Source organism: Pholis gunnellus (assembly GCF_910591455.1).
Source record: "Pholis gunnellus genome assembly, chromosome: 9".
NCBI classification, from domain to species: domain Eukaryota; kingdom Metazoa; phylum Chordata; class Actinopteri; order Perciformes; family Pholidae; genus Pholis; species Pholis gunnellus.
In genome coordinates this window covers 784884-805626 of record NC_136535.1, presented here as the reverse complement: position 1 = coordinate 805626, position 20743 = coordinate 784884, and the positions used below count along the sequence as shown (strand labels likewise).

The 20743-nt window shown below is 42.2% G+C and overlaps 1 protein-coding gene across 1 annotated transcript; it reads right to left on the bottom strand.

Annotated features, from left to right (window-relative positions):
• Nucleotides 1-365: 365 nt before the first annotated feature.
• On the bottom strand, nt 366-18913 carry LOC306701386 (synaptosomal-associated protein 25). Its single transcript, XM_079166684.1, has 8 exons — nt 18826-18913; nt 12384-12563; nt 8467-8508; nt 7757-7805; nt 6984-7101; nt 4281-4427; nt 3937-4081; nt 366-1204 (listed from the first exon to the last, which is right to left on the bottom strand). The coding sequence occupies exons 2-8, from the start codon at nt 12453-12455 to the stop codon at nt 1139-1141; spliced, it is 639 nt and encodes a 212-aa protein (XP_079022810.1). The 5' UTR covers nt 12456-12563; nt 18826-18913; the 3' UTR covers nt 366-1138.
• Nucleotides 18914-20743: the final 1830 nt, after the last annotated feature.

Below are 20743 nucleotides of genomic sequence, written 5' to 3'. Positions count from 1 at the left end.
ATTAAACATGAACCATAGTATCTTATTTCTAACATTAGGCCCGGTCACACTACAATGTCGGTCAAGACCGGATGTAACAACAGTGATACCTCCACTTCCACAGCAGCTAATGAAACAATGTGAGCCCATGGAATTGGCTTTAATGAAAAACACACACAACAAGCACAAAATAGTAGCATTTCACTCTCAGAAAAGGTCTTGATGGTGTCAGCAAAAACCTTGATAAACTCAGATTCCTTTTCAAACGATGGAACAACATTATAAAGACACCACCAAGTCATCATCATTTCACCACCATTTTATATCAACGTGGAGAAGAAAGAAGATGGAGAGGCCACGGAGAAAAGCAGGTTCCATGTTCGTCCGCTTGGTGTCGCCAGAGATCTTCCTCTGGAGACGAATACGTGTTTCTCTCCTCTGGACGATATCCAGCAGCGCCTGCAGAGGGCGCCATCACGCACGTGTTTCACCCTCTATGGAGCGTTTTAGAGTAGAGAGGGGGGGTATTTTTTCCATTTTGGAAATTTGGTCATATATCCTGCACACATGACTTATTAGAGCTTTTTTCCCTTTTTTTAAATGATCTGCCCGGTAGAAGTTAAATGCCCGACCCAATGGAGGCGGTCTTCGCAGGGTTGTTTTCCACATGTTCACCTTTTGTGGAATGAGTTCTTGATTTGACTTGATTCTGCTCTCTGCTGCTGCTGGTGGTGATGGTGCCACTGCAGTGACCACATTTCCCCTACAGGCATCATTAAAGCTTCCTATGATAAAACACTCTGCCGAGTGACCGCAGAGGCCACCTTAAGGGGGAAACAAAGAGTGAAATGCAAGTGACGAAGGCCTTCCCGTGAAACAGTTATAATAATCCTATGACACGTAAAAGGATTTTGTCATATCAGGATCAGACTCCCCATCATGACGAGAGTAAACAGGAACACAAGATAATTAACACCTTACTAATGAGAATCAGTCCCCATAGGAATACCCCAGCAATAATGTCACACGGAAGAAAAAACTACTTAAAAAAACACCTATGTAAAGCAGAGAATAATAGCTGCAACACTTTGGCAAAGTATGCAGAAGCATAGGCTAATAGTAATTAGTGGAGAAAGAGTGAAATAAAAGAGCGCTCCTTCTATCGTTTAATGAGGTTGTTGGCTTTCTGGTTGGCAGCGTCGATGCGGGACACGTTGAGAATAGCCTGCAGAGAGAGAAAAGAAGAAACAGGAAATGTAAATGAGAACCCGAGTGACGGAACCACTGGAGCTCTCTGTCTATCTCTCAAATTTCAAATTTGCTTTATTGCAATGGCAAGTCTTCCAAAGGCAGGTTGTGCAAACCTACAATGTTACGAGGGTAACCAAAAAATAAAGCAATGGTAAAATATTACTACATAGTATGCTATTAAAATATTAAAAACTCATTACTGAAAAAAAACTATTAATGATTTTTATGCATCTCTTAAAGCAAGCCCACGAAAACAGGAGTGTGCTGCTTTCATCTCTTTGTCTCTTCTTCTTTTGCAGTTTATGCAGTCCATAATGTATTTTGTGAAAACTGAACCCTTATGAAAGCACACAAAGGGCCTGAAAGGTTGCAGATGTGGATATGAAAAAGTACTGTGGTGGTATTTAAAGACTCCAACAGTGTTCGTTTCTGGGTTTTTAAATGGAAACGCCCACTCAGTTAGCAAAAAGCTAAAGTAAGGTATCAGGTTATGAATAATGTAAACTGATCAACCATAGCTTTAAAGAGAGCAAAATTACGGCTTCAGTTCCCCACCAGAAATGGTTTTCTGATGGCAAGGTACAGCGGCTTCGGAGGGGAACAGCAGAAACCTTTGAGTGTACGTTATATTTAGAATATACAGTATATCACCGTTTTACCTTGCTGTCAGACAGCCCTTTCTGATGGGGAACTGAAGCCGTTGTATCAGTCGCTTCGAAGCCACCGGACTGCATTTAACCTCTTGAACCCTAGGCCTACCCTCAGCTCGAAAATTGTAACCCATACTAAAAAGACTGTAATTCTGTAACTACAAGGTCTATTTTAATAATGTTGATAGTTCAATAACACTACGAATTGTGAGATCTGTTAAGATGAGTAAATATTGTGTATATGTTACTGGTTAATAGTAGCTGAAGACAGAACACAGCAAACAGGGAAAATTCCTAGGTTTGCCTGAAGAAAAAGCGCTTTAAGTTTTTTAATGAGGACCTGGCTAGCCTAAAAACATTCCCAATTCATAGCAAAAATGGTGCAGGTGCCTTACAAAAAGATTTGGTGTAAATAAAGTGAAGCAAACCCAAGTTATAGAAGTTTATGTACGAAAAAACACGCCAAATTCTCATTTTGGAACCAGGAGTTGCAGTTGTTCCATTGTACTTTTACATACTATATAACTATATATTTCACTATATTTCACTTTGTTTATCACTCATATTGTACAATCTATCATAACAGAGCTGTTTGGCATCATTTTGAGCCATTTTGACCTCTCTGGGGGTCATCATATCTCTCCTCCATGCAATTTCCTCGTCTCTGTCTGTGTCTATGGAGCGCTTGATAAGCCTATGGTGGGCGGATTTTAGCATGTGACCCCTTGTTCGAACCGGGTGGTTATTTCGTGCCGCGTGGTTATTCCGTGCCGCCCAACCTCCCCAAGCCCCAAGCCCCTATATGATTCGCCGGCCAGCAAAATCACCACCGTTTTGTCTCAGATGAACAGAAAATCGCCATTTTAGGTTTCAGACACTCACAGTGAGCTAACGAAAACATTTATCATTTGGATTAATTTTGGTTTTCTCCGTTTTCGCCCTGAAAACCATCTCAAGGTATGATGCGGTTCTAATGTTGGCAGTGTTAGCGTTGTGATTTGTGTGGCTTTTGGATGTAACTTTTGAATGCTTTCACGGAGAGAAATTTGGATGTTATCGCTGGAATCTGTGTGGAATGCTCGTGCTTCCTGATGTGTGATTTGCCCGGGGGGATGCAATGGCCCCCATTTTGGAAGCATTTTCTGAGTACTTAGATAGCCGGTGGCTGCGTAAAATACATGATATTGTGGCGGATATTCTTAGTTAGTTAGTATAATAGTTTATAATGGTGTTTGAAGTGTGTAAAATGGTTTACATGATTAAGTTGCTGAGACTTTTTTCATAAAAAACTTTTTTTTATGTCTTTATGAAATTTGATTTCTATGACGCTCTCTTCGATTAAATGTTTCGCTCTGAACCCCAAATGGGACTCGCTCGGGTCCGAGAGGTTTTTAAAACAAGTTAGTTTGACCTCGCAAAACTTGCATATATATATATACAGTATATATATATATATATATATATATATATATATATATATGTTTTCAGGTTACGTGGTGGGAAATGTTTTTTTAGAGGGGCTAGGGAAAACAGCATGTTCGGGACAAAAACTTACTTCGACCAAAATTTAAATGTTTAGATTTGAGAGATCAGAGTGATATACACAATCCTCAAACAAATAAAACTAAAACTAACAAATCTTCCCTTTAATGGTGATTGGTGACCTATTCAGTCAGATTTACTGAATTTGTAGGAACTTTGTAGTCAGTGATATGCAGGTTAGGTGATATGGGGACCAAAAATTGGTGGTAGATGTGAAAGTGAAACTTGTCTGTCACGCTCCCACCCCCTGCAGCCCTGCACAGGCAAGCATGATTATTTTTTACGTTTTCTCATTTATTTCAGTTTGTAAAACTCATTGTCTTGGTGGTGATTCTTATCTGATTGGGTTGTATATTTGTTTTATAACATCCTGTCTGCAAACGGACATTTTCAGTGAAAATAATTCTGGTAATACTGTCATCCGATGCTGCTTGGTAATTTTTTTGTGGCCCACTGTGATGTTTGCTGACACTTTGTGAAACTTGCTAAGTGTTGTAATGTGGCAGTAATGTACCTTTCCCTGAATGCGTTCGATCTGGACGTTCTGTGTGTCTATCTCGTTGCCCATGTCCAGGGCCATGCTCTTCAGATTCCCGATGATGCTACCGACGTGAGACAGGTTCTCCTCCATCTCGTCCTCCCGGGCATCGTTAGTCACCCTGAGATAAAGCAGAGTAGAGTGTGTGTGTGTGTTTGTGATTATGTCCTGTGTTTGGCAGCTGCCCGTATGACTGATGACTGCTGGTATTACATTACATTACACAGCTGCCTCTCCCAACACAACAGACAAGCAGCCTACAATAACAGTTCATTAAATGCTCCCTCTCTCTCTCTCTCTCTCTCGCTCTCTCTCTATACCTTCGTATGTGTCCTCCGCTCATGATCATTTGCTCCCTCTCATCAACGACTCGGGACGACGGCGGCTGATTAGACACAACGCCGTCCTGACCGGATCCTCCGCCCCAAACTGCCTTGTACGCCCCGCTCTCCTCAAAGGCCTTCAGTCTGAGAGAGAGAGAGAATGTCTTTTTATCGTTCACTTGTTAAATGTGATGCACAAGAACCACACTGCACCCATACTGACCTTACAGCTGCACTATGGACTTTATTATTTTATAGAAATGCAAGCTTTAGTGGAAAAGTGTCTGTTAGGTAATGCATGCATGGAACCTCTCCAGTGTGGGTACAGCAGTGGTCCATTTATACAGTAGAGATGACAAACCAGTTGTAAAATGATATCCAAACAGCTGAAAATCAATACAAGCAAAGCAAGCGGGCAACAAAAGAAAGCTAAAGCAGGAATAAAGGGTGTGGTGGAAAAATCTGACACCACCTACTTATCACAGGAGCAGAGGCCACAGCACTTGCCCAGGTCAGTCAGGTTTTTCTCTGCCTCCTTCATATCAGAGTTGATCTGATCCAAGCCCTCCTCTATACGCTCCAGCTGCTCTATGAGTGGAGAGAGAGGAGGATGGAGGGGTAGGCAGGAGGAGAGGGTGAAAGGCAGAACAAAGGTGGACACGGAGAAGGAGTGGAAGGACGAGCAGGGGAAGGAAGACAGATGGAGTGGAGTGGGAGGGAGGAAGGCGGTGGAAGAGGAAGGTGAAAGTGTAAGAGGGGGAAGAGGACGTAGCAGGAGAGGAAAAGGAGGAGATGTGGGTGGATGGAGATGATGGGGAGAAGAAATAGCAAGGAAAGTGGTAAGCGAAAAGAGAAGGAGAGAGGAAAATTGGAAGAATAGAGGGAGGAGATGGTGGAGGGGAGCGGCAAAGTAAAATCACCAACTGTTTCCTGAAAGCCCCGCAGCTGAACTTAAAAAAACAAACAGTTACCAGCTACTGAACATGAGATGCCCACAACTAAAAAAACAAAGAAATCCACTGACAAATCATAAATAACATCACTAGGCCACACGTGGCAGAGCTGTGCCACAGTGCGTGTCGATGTGCCGGTTGTTTGCACCCTGACCTCAGGGCCCAGTTCCATCATGTTTTATAACTCAGTAAACTCAATTGAAAAGCAGTGTATAGTATTTTGAGATTGTTCATGAAAAAGTTTTTTTGCCGAGTTTTCTTAAAATAGTAATTTAGTGCTTGTATGAAATAATCATGTGTATGAATTTATCTACTTATCATTTCTTATGTATTATATTCATATTTGCCCAGAGTTTGATTTTGAAGTACTGGGCAACAAGTTTCACTTTCCACTTACTTTATTTAAGGTTTTGTGTGATTTTTTTCTCTCATGTCCTTAATAATTAAAACTCCTCAAGGGTTAATCGTGGAATACAGAAAAGTCCAAAGACGTCATGCAAAAATAACTGAGAGCACAACATTTGTAGAAAAGATGGCTTGGCAAATGACTTAAGCCCTTGTTGATTAAATTAACAGCGATGAAAGTGTACGTTGGACGTCATTAAAGCATCATAAACTGTACATCATCTGGATGGTCTTAGTTACTTTGATGACAAGAGTTAATGTTTTGTCGACAGACAGCTTTTTTAACCCGATATCATCAAAATGTATCATTTTTTGTTAATCATGGAAATAAAACATATGTAATATGGATGGATGGACAGACGGATTGATGGATGGATGGGTGGATGGGTGGATGGATGGATGGGTGGGTGGGTGGATGGATGGGTGGGTGGGTGGATGGATGGATGGGTGGATGGGTGGATGGATGGGTGGGTGGATGGATGGATGGGTGGATGGATGGGTGGATGGATGGGTGGGTGGATGATGGGTGGATGGGTGGATGGATGATGGGTGGATGGGTGGATGGATGATGGATGGATGGGTGGGTGGATGGATGGATGGATGAATGGATGGATGGATGATGGGTGGGTGGGTGGATGGATGGATGGATGGATGGGTGGGTGGATGATGGGTGGATGGGTGGATGGATGATGGGTGGATGGGTGGATGGATGATGGATGGATGGGTGGGTGGATGGATGGATGGATGAATGGATGGATGGATGATGGGTGGGTGGGTGGATGGATGGATGGATGGATGGATGGGTGGGTGGATGGATGGGTGGGTGGATGGATGATGGATGGATGGGTGGGTGGATGGATGATGGATGGATGGGTGGGTGGGTGGATGGATGGATGGATGGATGGATGATGGATGGATGGATGGATGGATGGATGGGTGGGTGGGTGGATGGATGGATGGATGGATGGATGATGGATGGATGGATGGGTGGGTGGATGGATGGATGGGTGGGTGGATGGATGATGGATGGATGGGTGGGTGGATGGATGGATGGATGAATGGATGGATGGATGATGGGTGGGTGGGTGGATGGATGGATGGATGGATGGATGGGTGGGTGGATGGATGGGTGGGTGGATGGATGGGTGGATGGATGGATGATGGATGGATGGGTGGGTGGATGGATGATGGATGGATGGATGGATGGATGGATGGGTGGGTGGATGGACCAAATTCTAAATATCAAAATCCTTATTCAAGCTAATTTAATGGAACTGGGCACCAGTATGTTGCTGTTCTTTAGGCCACCGTAGAGGTGCGGTTCCCAGAAACCAAGACCTACTTCCTGATTGGCCAGATACACAGACCACAGCACTGGGCCATGTCTGTCAGGTTCTTCTCGGCCTCTCTCATGTCCCTGTTGACGGAGTCCATTCCTTCCTCAACACGCTCCAACTGCTCTGTGAGGAACGGGAGTTTTATGGCACTGGGTTTAATGGTCGTAACAACAGTAGAGACGGACAGTAAGCTGTCGATGGTTTCAACCGACTGACCTGATTGGTCAGGGACGTGTTCAGACCGACATGTTCAGACTATTCTGACAATCCTCATAAATGAAAGCTCATATTTGAGATGTCCTTGAGTGTTCACAAGTTTCATACAACATGTGAACTAACTAAAAGGTCTTATGAATCATTCGTTGGACTGACTGGAAAGACATCGAGAAGTTAACATGTCCATTTGGCAATAATGAATCTGCAAATTCACTATTGTATGACATTGCAGCACAATAACAATACATGTTAAACCTTTGTAAAACCGGAACTGAAATGCTTGTGTGAACAGGACAACTTTGAAGTTGTTCGACAGCACGGCAGTTTGTCCTGCTTCCCGTCTTTGTGCTGGGTTTTAGTCACAGAACTACTGTAACACAATCAAGCTTGCAGAGATGAAAGTATTATTGATCTCTTAGATTTTAAGCAATACTGAAATATCAGAGCAAAACTTGCTCCGTCTTTAATGGTAAACACAGCTTTTCTTAGCGTACAGTTGAGAATACAGTGAACAAGACTAAACAAAGGAGAATTTAAAGAGGGACCAAACATAACTGATTACCTCCTTGTTCATCCAGCATAACCACAGCTCTGATCCCAGCATCTTTACTCTGCAGGAAGGAGCACATACAACTATGTGAATATAGAATACACATTACTATCAAGCTGTTATGGTCCAGAATTTCTCCTTTTCCAGGCAGCCATGGGTTTCTATCTGTGAAAATCAGCTCGCAGACACTTGTAGATAGATTATATACGATTGTCATGTGGTGATGCCGTCTGTCTCAAATGTTCAAGCGTCCTTGAATGCAGATTTCAAAAACACTTCAGGTCATCAATGTTATAAATTGTATATCTGCAGCAAGTTCAAAGTGACTACCAGGATGACAGACAACATAAATAGCTGTACTGTAATTCTTTTTCAAGATATTTGGGGTTACTGTACATGTACGTCTGACCAGGATGTAGTCTTTCCTATTGTGTCGTCTCAGCTCTTGTTTTCCACGTGTCAAAGCCCAAAATTGCTTCCCAGCAGCCTAAACTCAATCACATCCCAGCATCTGTCTTGTTTAAAGATATCTCTGGGTGTTTCCTCTTGTGAAAACAACTTATGTAAAGATGGCGCCGCTAACATACATAATAAGGATGAACTTCATGATGAGGTTCTCTCTCTCTGGCTCTCTGACTGTCTGTCTTTATGACTCTTAATCGCTGCAGGCCTCGCTAGTTATGTATTTCTATATATAACAATATAAGATTGTGTGCATGTACCTCCTCAACCAGCTGCATCATCCGCCTGGTGCTCTCCAGGGACTGAAAGACACAAAAAATGGATGCTTCAACATTCAATATTATCTACGGGCAAACATATAATTCACCTTGTATAAAAAAATGTAATTAACAATAATAAATTCACTATTAATGGATGTTCAGTTGGGTTTAAATTAAGCAATTTTCCCAATTAAAATCCTCTGGAAAAAATACAACAAATTAATGCCATCTTTCATCAAGTCTTTTTCTCATAATTTATATCAAAACACCTTTTTTTCAGGAAATAACTGACCTATAAAGTGTAAAGTATTTTTTTACTTAGAGTTTATCATTCCCAAACATTTTCTGAAGGAGAAAACATTATAAATATCGTTACGTGTTGTGTGTTTGTGCTCTCCCTCTGATTACCCTCAGTGTCCTCTCGGGTGCCGTCCTGTCCCTGCTGTGGGTGAGCCATTTGAGCATGTCATTGTTGACTGTGTGGGTCCATTGCCTAGAACCAAGTCAGGTAACCAGTTCTTGCTAACAGTGATGTGTGTTGCCACTCGTTTTCCTGAGGCCATGCCCTTGCGTAAGATCACGACGCCAGTAATCACTAAGGCACTGACGAAGTTTTTTACCACCTTTGGACTACCAAAGGTTGTGCAGACTGACCAGGGAACAAATTTTCTATCCAAGACCTTTAGGGAGACCTTGCAGTCATTGGGTGTTTCCCACTCTGTGTCTAGCGCTTACCATCCAGAGTCACAAGGTGCGCTTGAACGATGGCACCGGACTCTGAAGTCCATGCTACGAAAATACTGTTACGACACCGAGAAGGACTGGGATGAGGGAGTACCTTATGTGCTCTTTGCCGTGCGGGATGCGAAACAGGAATCCCTCAGGTTCAGTCCTGCGGAACTTGTGTTTGGTCATGAAGTGCGTGGGCCGTTAAAATTGCTGAAGGAGAAGTTGATGTGTGGGTCTAAGCCCAAGACTGATGTGGTACAGTTTGTTTCCGTGTGTAGGGACCGGTTGCAGCGTGCGGCCGGGTTGGCGAGGGAAGCCCTTGTTTCCTCCCAGGACAACATGAAGAAGAGGTTTGATAAGACTGCTGTTGAGCGACAGTTTAAGCCTGGTGATAAAGTGCTAGTGCTGTTACCAGGGGCTGGTTCTGCCCTCTCTGCCCGTTTCTCAGGTCCGTATGTGGTGGAAAAGAAAGTGTCAGACACCAACTATATGATTCACACACCTAAGCGCAGAATGAAGACAAGGTTGTGTCATGTGAACATGCTCAAACCTTATTTGTACAGAGAAGTTGCCCTGGGGGAGCAGGACAGAATTGTGGGGACTGCTGCCCCCGAGCTGGTTTCTTCTTCCATGATTTGTGTGGAGGCCATGGCTGACGATGGTCTGGCAGTGCCCTCTGAGGGTCAGCAGTGTGGCAGACTGACCAACTCTGAGGTTCTGTCCAGTTTGAAGTTGCATTTGTCATACCTGACTGACCTGTGTAGCCCGGCTGTTCCATTTGTGTGGACCAGTGACTGCGGTCATGCATTTAAGGCGGCTAAGTCTCCTCTGCAGTGCTCCGGTGTTGGCGGCTCCAGACTTCTCACGTCCCTTCGAACTGGAAGTCGATGCTAGCGCGTCAGGAGCTGGTGCTGTGCTATTGCAGGACGGAGGGGGGTATGTATGCCATCCTGTGGGTTACTTCTGGGTGAAGTTCAAGCACCCCCAGTTGAACTACTCCACCATCGAGAAGGAGACGCTGGCCATGCTTCTAGCCCTTCAACAGTTTGAAGTATATGTGGGCTCCAGTTCCACGCCAGTGACTTATGTGGTTATAACCTCAACATCAGGCACAAGAAGGGGGCGGACAATGTGGTGGCTGATGCTCTGTCCCATGGGTGAGAAATGTTTTGCTTCATATAATATGGGTCTGATGTGTTCTGGGGGTGTGTTTGTGGCCAACGGATGTTTGGTTTTATGGGAGGGGGTGTTACGTGTTGTGTGTTTGTGCTCTCCCTCTGATTACCCTCAGTGTCCTCTCGGGTGCCGCCCTGTTCCTGGCTGACAGGTGATTGAACGCGGCTGCGTTCGAGCCTAACTAGGCCGTGGTTAAAAGGAGAGGAGCGCCACACGGACGTGGTTGGAGCACAGCCTAGGCGTGAAGCTGGGGAGCACCATTGGAGCACTCACCCTGTCTATGAATAAATATCGCGTTAAACCATCCTCAGTTGCCCTTGACTCTCTTTCCCCGGTAAACAAACGCTGTTACTCCCCGCATCCCCTAGATGCCAAACGGGGAACGTAACAAATATATATACAGTATATACTATATATGTGTGTGTTTGTATGTAGTCATTATATCAACTGCTGCTTTGACCTGAACCCTGAACTGCGATTACACTGTACTCTCATACATGGAAAATTCCTCTCCAGTCTTTCCGACCCTTGCTGTGTGTGTGTGTGTGTGTGTGTGTGTGTGTGTGTGTGTGTGTGTGTGTGTGTGTGTGTGTGTGTGTGTGTGTGTGTGTGTGTGTGTGTGTGTGTGTTTGTGCGTGTATGTATTGTGTAAATATCATATTAATCCCTGGGGTCTTCCCCACCAAGGGGATGACGAGGTGACTGCTTTGACCTGCAGTAACCGTTAAACCCTGTGGTGTGTGTTGTGTGACTGAGTGTATAAGCTCATCCATGCCTGATGTCTCCTCTGCAGATTGTGTCACTGGGAGACCAGTTGTCTCTATGGCAACCAGGTGAGCCAGGTGTCCTTACAGGGACACTCCCCTCAGACAGCAGGTTGCGAGACATCAGCAACATCCTGTCTCCTGTGTGTGATGTTCAATATTCTGTGTATTTTTTTATTTATTATAGTAAATGTATAGCAAACACATTCTCATAAGCAACATAAATAAACAACATACATAAATATTGTTTATAAATGTCTGAAAGGGTGTATGAAGAAGTACATACTTTTACATTTTGTAAACAACTGATGATGCAGAGAATACAGACATTAAACACCAAAGATGGCAATTGCAACCTGAACAAATTGACTTTCCAGATCTGTTTCCTATTAGTGAGGAAGTAGAGTACATGGCCCAATATTTAGTGGCAGTATATAGACATGTATTTGGTGGAGAAGCCCAGCGTGTAACGTTACACCAGCGATCACCAGCAAACAAGTCGCTAGATTCTTTGTTGTCTGTGTTCATGTCCACAACGTCAAAAACCAAGACAGAGACTCAGAGGTTTGACCTTATTGAGCTCTTAGTCTGGGCTCTCCCCTGAGACCTGTTTGCCTTGGGAGACCCTACCAGGGGCTACTGCCCCGGACAACATAGCTCCCAGGATCACTGAGCCACTCAAACTCCTCCTTAACCACGTTAAGGTGGCGATTTGCCAGCAATATCTTGGTCAAATCTTTTGAAGGAGCCCATCCTAAAACCACAAGATGCACCAGTTTGGTTTGACATTTAGAATTACTGTAATTGTAAACTGTAATTTGAAGGGTTCGCTGGTGGGAAAAGACAAAGCTCCATAATGAGCTGAATCCACCAGCTCCCTTTTTAATGAGGAAAAAAGCGATCAACTAACTAACAGCACCGTATGCTGGATTTTAATTGATCAATTTTGGTTCGAAGCTCATCCAATCGCCTTCCCATTACTTTATTAAGCCAGTGAAAATGCACATTGAGTTTTGCCAGAATACAGTGAGGGAAATGAAAGCTGGGGCTTTGCGAGGAGACTTTGGTCAAACACAATTACAACTAAAGAGTCTATTACAATGCCTGTTTATCTCACACGTTATCTGATACCTTCATATTCTAAATGGGGAAATCCATCTTGCAAAAGTGGGTTTTTTATATTTATAAAAGCAACTACTTAAAATGGAGGGAAGCCTTAGATATTCTAGAAAAGTGTCCATTCCTCACCTCATCTGTGACCTGATTGGCTCTCCTCTGCAGCTCCTGCTGCTCTGTCAGTATGGGCGGGTCTGACGCCATGTTGTCCGTCCGTCCGTCCGTCCGTCCGTGTGTGTGTGTGTGTGTGTGTGTGTGTGTGTTCAGTCCCAGGTGACCAGATTAGGCTGCAGCATCAGGTGGTTTTGGCACCTGGAGAGCAGAGTGACACCATGATTATTTATAATGACTGTCAACAGATTCGACCAGAAAGAAGAGCCGACAGACCGACAAGGTTCTCATCTACATAAAAACAGTTCATTTAGATTTACTTTATTTCACCAGGATAATTCACTGGATGCTGCTTTATGAGTGTACATATTAAAAACAAACAATAAGACAACAAAAACTTCCCATTTCCATTTGAAAGCCTATAGATTGTTTTCCTGTATAGTGGCACCATATTACTGGAGGCTGCACTTGAACGCAGCATTCCTTATGAGATTACCACAGATTCATGCATTTTCCGAAGGGAGTTTCTGTTTAAATGAAACAGGTTTCAACCAAATATTCTACTTTGTGCAAAGATAAATCCAGATTTTCAAGCTCAGACTCCATGGCCTGTGCCAGAGAGAAGTACAGTATTTACAGTGGGTACGGAAAGTATTCAGACCCCTTTAAAATGTTCACTCTTTGTTTCATTCAAGCCATTTGATAAAATCAAAAAAGTTCATTTTATTTCTCAATGTACACTCAGCACCCCATCTTGACAGAAAAAAACAGAAATGTAGAAATTTTTGCAAATTTATTAAAAAAGAAAAACTGAAATATCACATGGTCATAAGTATTCAGACCCTTTGCTCAGTATTGAGTAGAAACACCCTTTTGAGCTAGTACAGCCATGAGTCTTCTTGGGAATGATGCAACAAGTTTTTCACACCTGGATTTGGGGATCCTCTGCCATTCTTCCTTGCAGATCCTCTCCAGTTCCGTCAGGTTGGATGGTGAACGTTGGTGGACAGCCATTTTCAGGTCTCTCCAGAGATGCTCAATTGGGTTTAGGTCAGGGCTCTGGCTGGGCCAGTCAAGAATGGTCACAGAGTTGTTCTGAAGCCACTCCTTTGTTATTTTAGCTGTGTGCTTAGGGTCATTGTCTTGTTGGAAGGTGAACCTTCAGCCCAGTCTGAGGTCCAGAGCACTCTGTAAGAGGTTTTCTTCCAGGATATCTCTGTACTTGGCCGCATTCATCGTTCCTTCAATTGCAACCAGTCGTCCTGTCCCTGCAGCTGAACCCCCCCCCCATAGCATGATGCTGCCACCACCATGTTTCACTGTTGGGATTGTATTGGGCAGGTGATGAGCAGTGCCTGGTCCACACATACCGCTTAGAATTAACGCCAAAAAGTTCAATCTTGGTCTCATCAGACCAGAGAATCTTATTTCTCATAGTCTGGGAGTCCTTCATGTGTTTTTTGGCAAACTCTATGCGGGCTTTCATATGTCTTGCACTGAGGAGAGGCTTCCGTCGGGCCACTCTGCCATAAAGTCCCGACTGGTGGAGGGCTGCAGTGATAGTTGACTTTGTGGAACTTTCTCCCATCTTCCTACTGCATCTCTGGAGCTCAGCCACAGTGATCTTTGGGTTCTTCTTTACCTCTCTCACCAAGGCTCTTCTCCCACGATTGCTCAGTTTGGCTGGACGGCCAGGTCTAGGAAGAGTTCTGGTCGTCCCAAACTTCTTCCATTTAAGGATTATGGAGGCCACTGTGCTCTTAGGAACCTTGAGTGCTGCAGAAATTCTTTTGTAACCTTGGCCAGATCTGTGCCTTGCCACAATTCTGTCTCTGAGCTCCTTGGGCAGTTCCTTCGACCTCATGATTCTCATTTCACTTTAATCAGTTTAATTAAACACAGCTGGACTCCAATGAAGGAGTAGAACCATCTCAAGGAGGATCAGAAGAAATGGACAGCATGTCAGTTAAATATGAGTGTCACAGCAAAGGGTCTGAATACTTATGACCATGTGATATTTCAGTTTTTCTTTTTTAATAAATTTGCATACATTTCTACATTTCAGTTTTTTTCTGTCAAGATGGGGTGCTGAGTGTACATTAATGAGAAATAAAATTTACTTTTTTGATTTTAGCAAATGGCTGCAATGAAACAAAGAGTGAAAAATTTAAAGGGGTCTGAATACTTTCCGTACCCACTGTATGTATTTATTTTTCCTGTGATTAACAAAAATGTATTTAATGTTCAATATAATACATTACATTTGAATGTAATCAAGTTCATCTTGCGTTCAACCTACTGTTTTATTATGATGCAAAATAATTAGTATTTTCGATGAATAACTTCCCTTGTGATTTGAGTTATTGGGATGAATAAATAAAACTGACTTGACTCTTCAGATCATTGAATAAATACAAGGTGAGCTTAAGAAAATCACAAAATAATTTCAGACTCAGCTATTACTTCCTAAAAATGAAAATGAACACTATTTAGCACTCGTGAGTGTTTACTGTAGCTGCAGGGTGACCATGCCGGTAATTGTAGGCTTCCAGGAGCTGGTTGTCCTGAAAGCTAACCAGTTAACACCAGGCATGCCAGTTAGTTAGATAGCCGGTAGCCAGTAAAATATTACAACAGACCTGAAAGTGCACTGTAAAGTTGAATCTGATCCTCTCGATCCATCTTCATTCACTTTGAGCAATAAAAAGCTGTTACATTTATGTTTGAAAAAGCAAATAGCTGCTAATCTGGTATTTTCCAACACTGATTCCTGTCTGTTTTCAGAGATCTCTGGAAACTGGATATCAGCGAGTTCATTTCACTTGTTAGTAGAAATAGTTCAACAACATTTTCAGAATTACTAGACCAAATGTAAAACAAACTTCCAATTTTGAAGTCTGACTCAAATGAGATGCTGTAAAACCAGACTTCTTCCATCAGGAATAGTTGAGGAATTTTAGTGGGAGTTTATGGCCCGTTCGTATCTCTGTATCTCATTTTCCTGGACAAATTTACAGTTCACAGTCTGGTTGATAAAGAGTTATTAGCTGCACATCTGGCTACCAAACCTACAGTATAAAATCTCTCCTCTCTAAATAGAAGATCAGACGTCCCCACAATGCGAGTGTCCAACCAGGTGTTGGGTCCTCACAGTATTATAAAAACAGGCCCCCCTGCCTACTGCAGCTCCTCCGCACACCCACTTTTCTTTTTCAGACATTGTGTTATCAGACTGGAGCATCATCATTAGGGCTAACCACTAATCACCACCTGCTGCAATAAAGAAGAGGAAGGAGGGGCAGCGGAGAAGGACAGAAAAGAAGAAAGACGCTTGATGTTCTTTGGTGCAAACTGGAATCACACAAAAACAGAGAAGAGATTGTAACTAAAAAATATATGGATTGTATGCCACTGATGAAACGTTTAGTCTGAAAAATGTACAAAGCAATGAGACATGTCCATCTTAGTTAGCAGATCTCATGACCAAAGGTATTCAATGCATATCATTACATTTGATGCAACCAGAAAATGTTTGGTATTTTTCTGGCTGACAGTTTAACTAATCACTTAATCAAAGTGTTTAAACACTAAGTAAGACTTTCCTTCTGCCCAAAAACACTCAAGTGCATTTCACACAGTCCAGATCTTTGATCTCTACTTCTATTTATGTAAATGCAGCAATTTACTTAAGTTAGTTCACAAGTTCCGGGTGTGATAAGTGTAAAAGTTTACTTGAATGTATCTAACAATCAGTCCGGATATAACGTGCCTGCTTTCTACAACATTCAGATTGCCCTTTGTCCTGCAGACTTTTTGCATGTTTGTGACTAACAACAGCAACAGTGGAAAAAGAAAGCAATACACAATCACCATGACTGATCGTAATAGGCTCAGACAACAGTCAAAACCCCAACATATTTCTCTTTAAAGGCACAATGAGGAGGATTTATTGCAGTTTGCAACATTCAAAGTTGGCCACTCCTCCCGTGGCTCAACGAGGGTTCGGGTGCAGCTCGTTCCAAAAACATTCCTGATACGTTCTCATCAATGTTTTGTATCTTTTATTTTTTTTTCATGTATTATCATGTATCCCTGTAACCTGTTGAAAACGCGGAATACGCGTCTGAGTATCATTATCACCCAGTGAGCACGGTGTGTCATAAATCCTGAGTACCAGTAGAGGTCGTTGTGTTATGTAACGATATGTCCATCAATGTATAACTAAAAGTAAGGGGGGGTTACCATGCCCATGTCATGCCTCACGAGGAAGGCACCCAGGGGGGGTTGAAACTTTCCCCCGGTGTTTCTGGAGTATAAATATTCTAGGTTTTAGAAGATCGAGGCAGTAGTTGGGGAGAAATCCACCAGGTCTTTACCTGCGTGGGGTTAAAACTTAAATCTTAGAATCTCCGGACATTTGAGAACAGCTTGCTCACTGAGTTCAGGGTTTTTTACTCATTTTAGGCACTGCACGCGACAAGGCTGACGCCCAAAAACTACCTGAACACAGCAACATAAGAAAGTACAGGATCTCTGCAGATACAAACACCACCACACACTTCTGGTAGGCCAGAAGTGAGGATTGAGAGGGATAATTTTTCTATACAAAAATCCTACCCGTTAGGCATCAAAGTCCTGCCACACTTCCTGGTCAAGTTAACAGAATAAAACAGTTCATGTTAAGTAATCTACAAGAAATAGGAACTTGCAGGTATTTCATTGGCCAACACAGTGCGTTAACATATGATGCAACACTGAGTTGCAGCAAAAGTTGTAATTTTATTCCTCCTTCATTTTATTAAAGTTTTCTTGCAAATAGTAAAATCAACCGAAATGTAATCAAAATCACTATATGGCGCTGTATTTGTTAAAGGTGAAATGTGTGTCAAGATACCATCTTAAATCATATATCATGGTGCTGTATAACACATCATATTCTACAGCTTCAGGAAAACATCTATAGTTGGTACAGAGCCAAGCAAAAAACACAACATAATCATTTTTATATGTTTATCAATTATAATGAGAATAATGATGCAAAAATCATCATTCATCCTTATATTGCACATCATATCGCAATAGCAATATGCTTACAAGCAGCATCTCATGGACGTGACAGGAACTGCAGCTAAATACCTGCATGTCAACATGAGCATCGCACCAATGAGGTGACAGCTGTCTTTGAAGGAGTTCATCTTCCAAAACTGTACATTAAAATCACACCACCATCTTGTCAGGCAGCACGGCACAAAGTCAACAGTCAGAGAGGTCGACCTGTTTGAGAGGCAGCCGATAGTAAACAATGAAGCCTTCCTGCCACCTGCTGCACACTGTGACGTCACCTGTACGCTACACTGCTAACACAGCGCCTACTGCTCATCATGTGTATGAACCTTAAACACTTGGGTGAACTCCCAGTCTACAACCTCTACAACCCGAGTTGGCCGGACAGCGGGCCAACAGCGGCCCACGGGGAATTAAATTAGATTGTTACATCTAAAGATATATTACATTTGCATCATTATCTTTTAAGTGGAGGCTTAGACCATGAACAGAAATCACATTGGCAATTTCTTCCTGTTTTATCTTTACTTACTCATAATCATAATCATAATAATTTAATTGGGCGCTTTTATGCCATGCACTGCATAATTATTATTATTCGAAATTAAATTTAAGAGCAGCAGATACAGAAATACTTGAAAAATATGTGCACACCTAAAGTCTAGGGGAACACCAATACATGACCGACACAGTAAATGTTTAGTAAATGTTTGATAGCAAATTAATTTTCTATAGCACGCGGGGTTTTCTGGTTTAGAAATGTCCTTGCAGTGTAAACATGCTGTTTGGCCCGTGACTCTTTATATTTTTCTGTATATGGGCCACAATTTTAATCGAATATCTGCATTTTTTGATAAACAAGTATGTTGTTCATTTCAAATATGAAATGTGCAGATATACTGCATTACAGGAAGATACAAGATGATGATTGAAGGTAGTTGATGAGCGATGCATCAGGTGGAATTGATCTTTAAAAATAAAATAAAAGCTTGATTCTTTAAAAATCGGTGTAACCGGACAGATCTGTTCCTCTGCTATTAAACACATCACTTACTGTTTACACTGAGAGACATGCAGACTATCGTCACTGGCTTTTACATCATACTCTTTTATAATTCATTTATGCTGATTGGTTAATTAACTAATCCAGTTTGCCATGGCTTTCCATGATAGTGTTCGTTTCAAATCTTTCAGTTAAAATCCTCAAACTATATTTCAACACCTCGCTGCGGCTTTTTAATTTCCACTCCACGTTTTTTATCGAACCACCAACTTGCATTGAGTAGAAGTGAACTCGACAGCAGGCGGGTGTAGAGACTTTAACGATATCTAGCTACATGTATATGTGATCTTTGAATGAAGTCTGCTCTATGGACGCAGACTTAGCCAGCCCTCCTACCTTTCACAGGCTCTTCTTCGGATTCTCTCGTGAGTTGTTGTCCAGATTGTCAAAATTAAAGCCACCGCAGAAACCTGTTGTTCCTCCGGTTGTTTTCCGTCCTCAGCATCCCCTCTGCTCTGCACCGCCCCCCTTCTCCTCCACACCGGCCGGCCCCGCCCCACACCAAACGCACCCCAGCATCGGTTCACTAAAACTCAAAGTTCCTATTAAAGTGATAACTTTAAAGTGTGATTGTGGGGCAGGTACGCGTTGTATCAAAAGTATGTTATACATAGTAGGAGTATTATAGCGGACAGATATGAACATAACATGTGATAATATTGGCTCAATAAAGTCAATACTAACATATACATACTATTGGCTCCTGGGTCCCGTTCCTCGTACGTGGTTCAACTAAGTCGATCAAATGTCCTATTATCCAGTTTAAATTAACCCGATGATTGATGTCAGGCTATCTCGGTTCCTCAAAGGCTGATCCGCGCTCAAACAATCTCGTTATTTCGAACCAGACTGCAGTAACCAGGATAATTGCGCGTGCCCGTCCTACTTCAAAAGGGGGAAGCGTCGAAACCATGATTTTCTAACAGTACGATGGCAAATAAACTCAAAGAAAGAGCCTCTTTTTTCTCCGCTGATGAGCAGGAGATGATCATGAACTCATATGAGGAATTCAAGACCATAATCATGGCAAAATCTAACGCTGCGAGGGCTAGATGAGAAGCATGGCAACATATTAAGTTAAATGCGCAAGTGTTGGGAAAATGTACAGGCTAATTTTAAGTGCCTCATCACCCCAATCAATCAGATTATATCTCTTTAAATGTGCTGCTGGCAGTAGGCTTCATGGAATGCATCATCCAATGAGATCTATAGCGAAAATAATGATCTCAACTCTTTCAGAATAAGTAGATAAAAACAAGCCCAAAGAGTATCTAATTGATACGAATTAATAGATACTTATGAGGATATATGTACTGTATGCGCTTATGTATCATGTACTATATATGTGTATATCCATGTATGTGTAGATTACCATATTATAGAACTAGGAGTTTGAATATGTGTGTGTGAATCTGTGTATGGGCGGATCAGTATGTATGTATGTATTATTCATAATAAGCAGTGAAAATAAATTGTGTGTGATTCTCTCTATTCTTATCATGAGTCCACCTTAATCATGTTCTACAACAATGATATCTATGGTGTACTAATAACACTGTCATATCATTATGACAGTGGTGGGCCATCAGGGCCTGCAAAGCCTTCTCTGCTGGCCTAAACAGAATCACAAAGTTATAGCTTTTTTATAATTTAATAATTTTTCTTAAATACACTACATGTATCATAATTTATAAAAATATTTTTCCCATTATCTTATTTTCTCATTACACAGCTACTGTCTTCCTCAGTTGCTCTGCTTCCAGTGCAGCTTATTTTAAGTAGAGCTTTTATCCAATCAGATTTCACCTCTGTGTCTCTAGGTAAGAAGAGAGGCCCCAGGCCTGCAGACTCACCAGTGCCTCCATGTGCAGTGTAAGTGAATGGGGACGATATTGTTGATTGTCACAGTCTTCAACCAATCAGATCTTTAGTTTGACATGTTGGGCGTATTCTTGGACGTGCCAGAGCCTTCTAGCTGGCTTATAAGCACGTCAGCATTACGTGCGACTCAGTTTTCAGGAGCAGCTCTGCAGTGAGGTGCATGTGCTGTGATTGGTCAGTGGGCGAGCACGTGACTATTGTGAAACAAAACTTACAGCAGACGCTTAGTCGGAGTAGTAAGAGTTCAAATTGAAAGATATGGAAGAAATTACATTTTTTGCATTTTGCTTGGTGTAGATTATTTTTACCTAGCTTTGTTTTTTAACACTCAATGGCTGAATAAGGAGGAGAAACGGATTTGTGAGTTGGGATT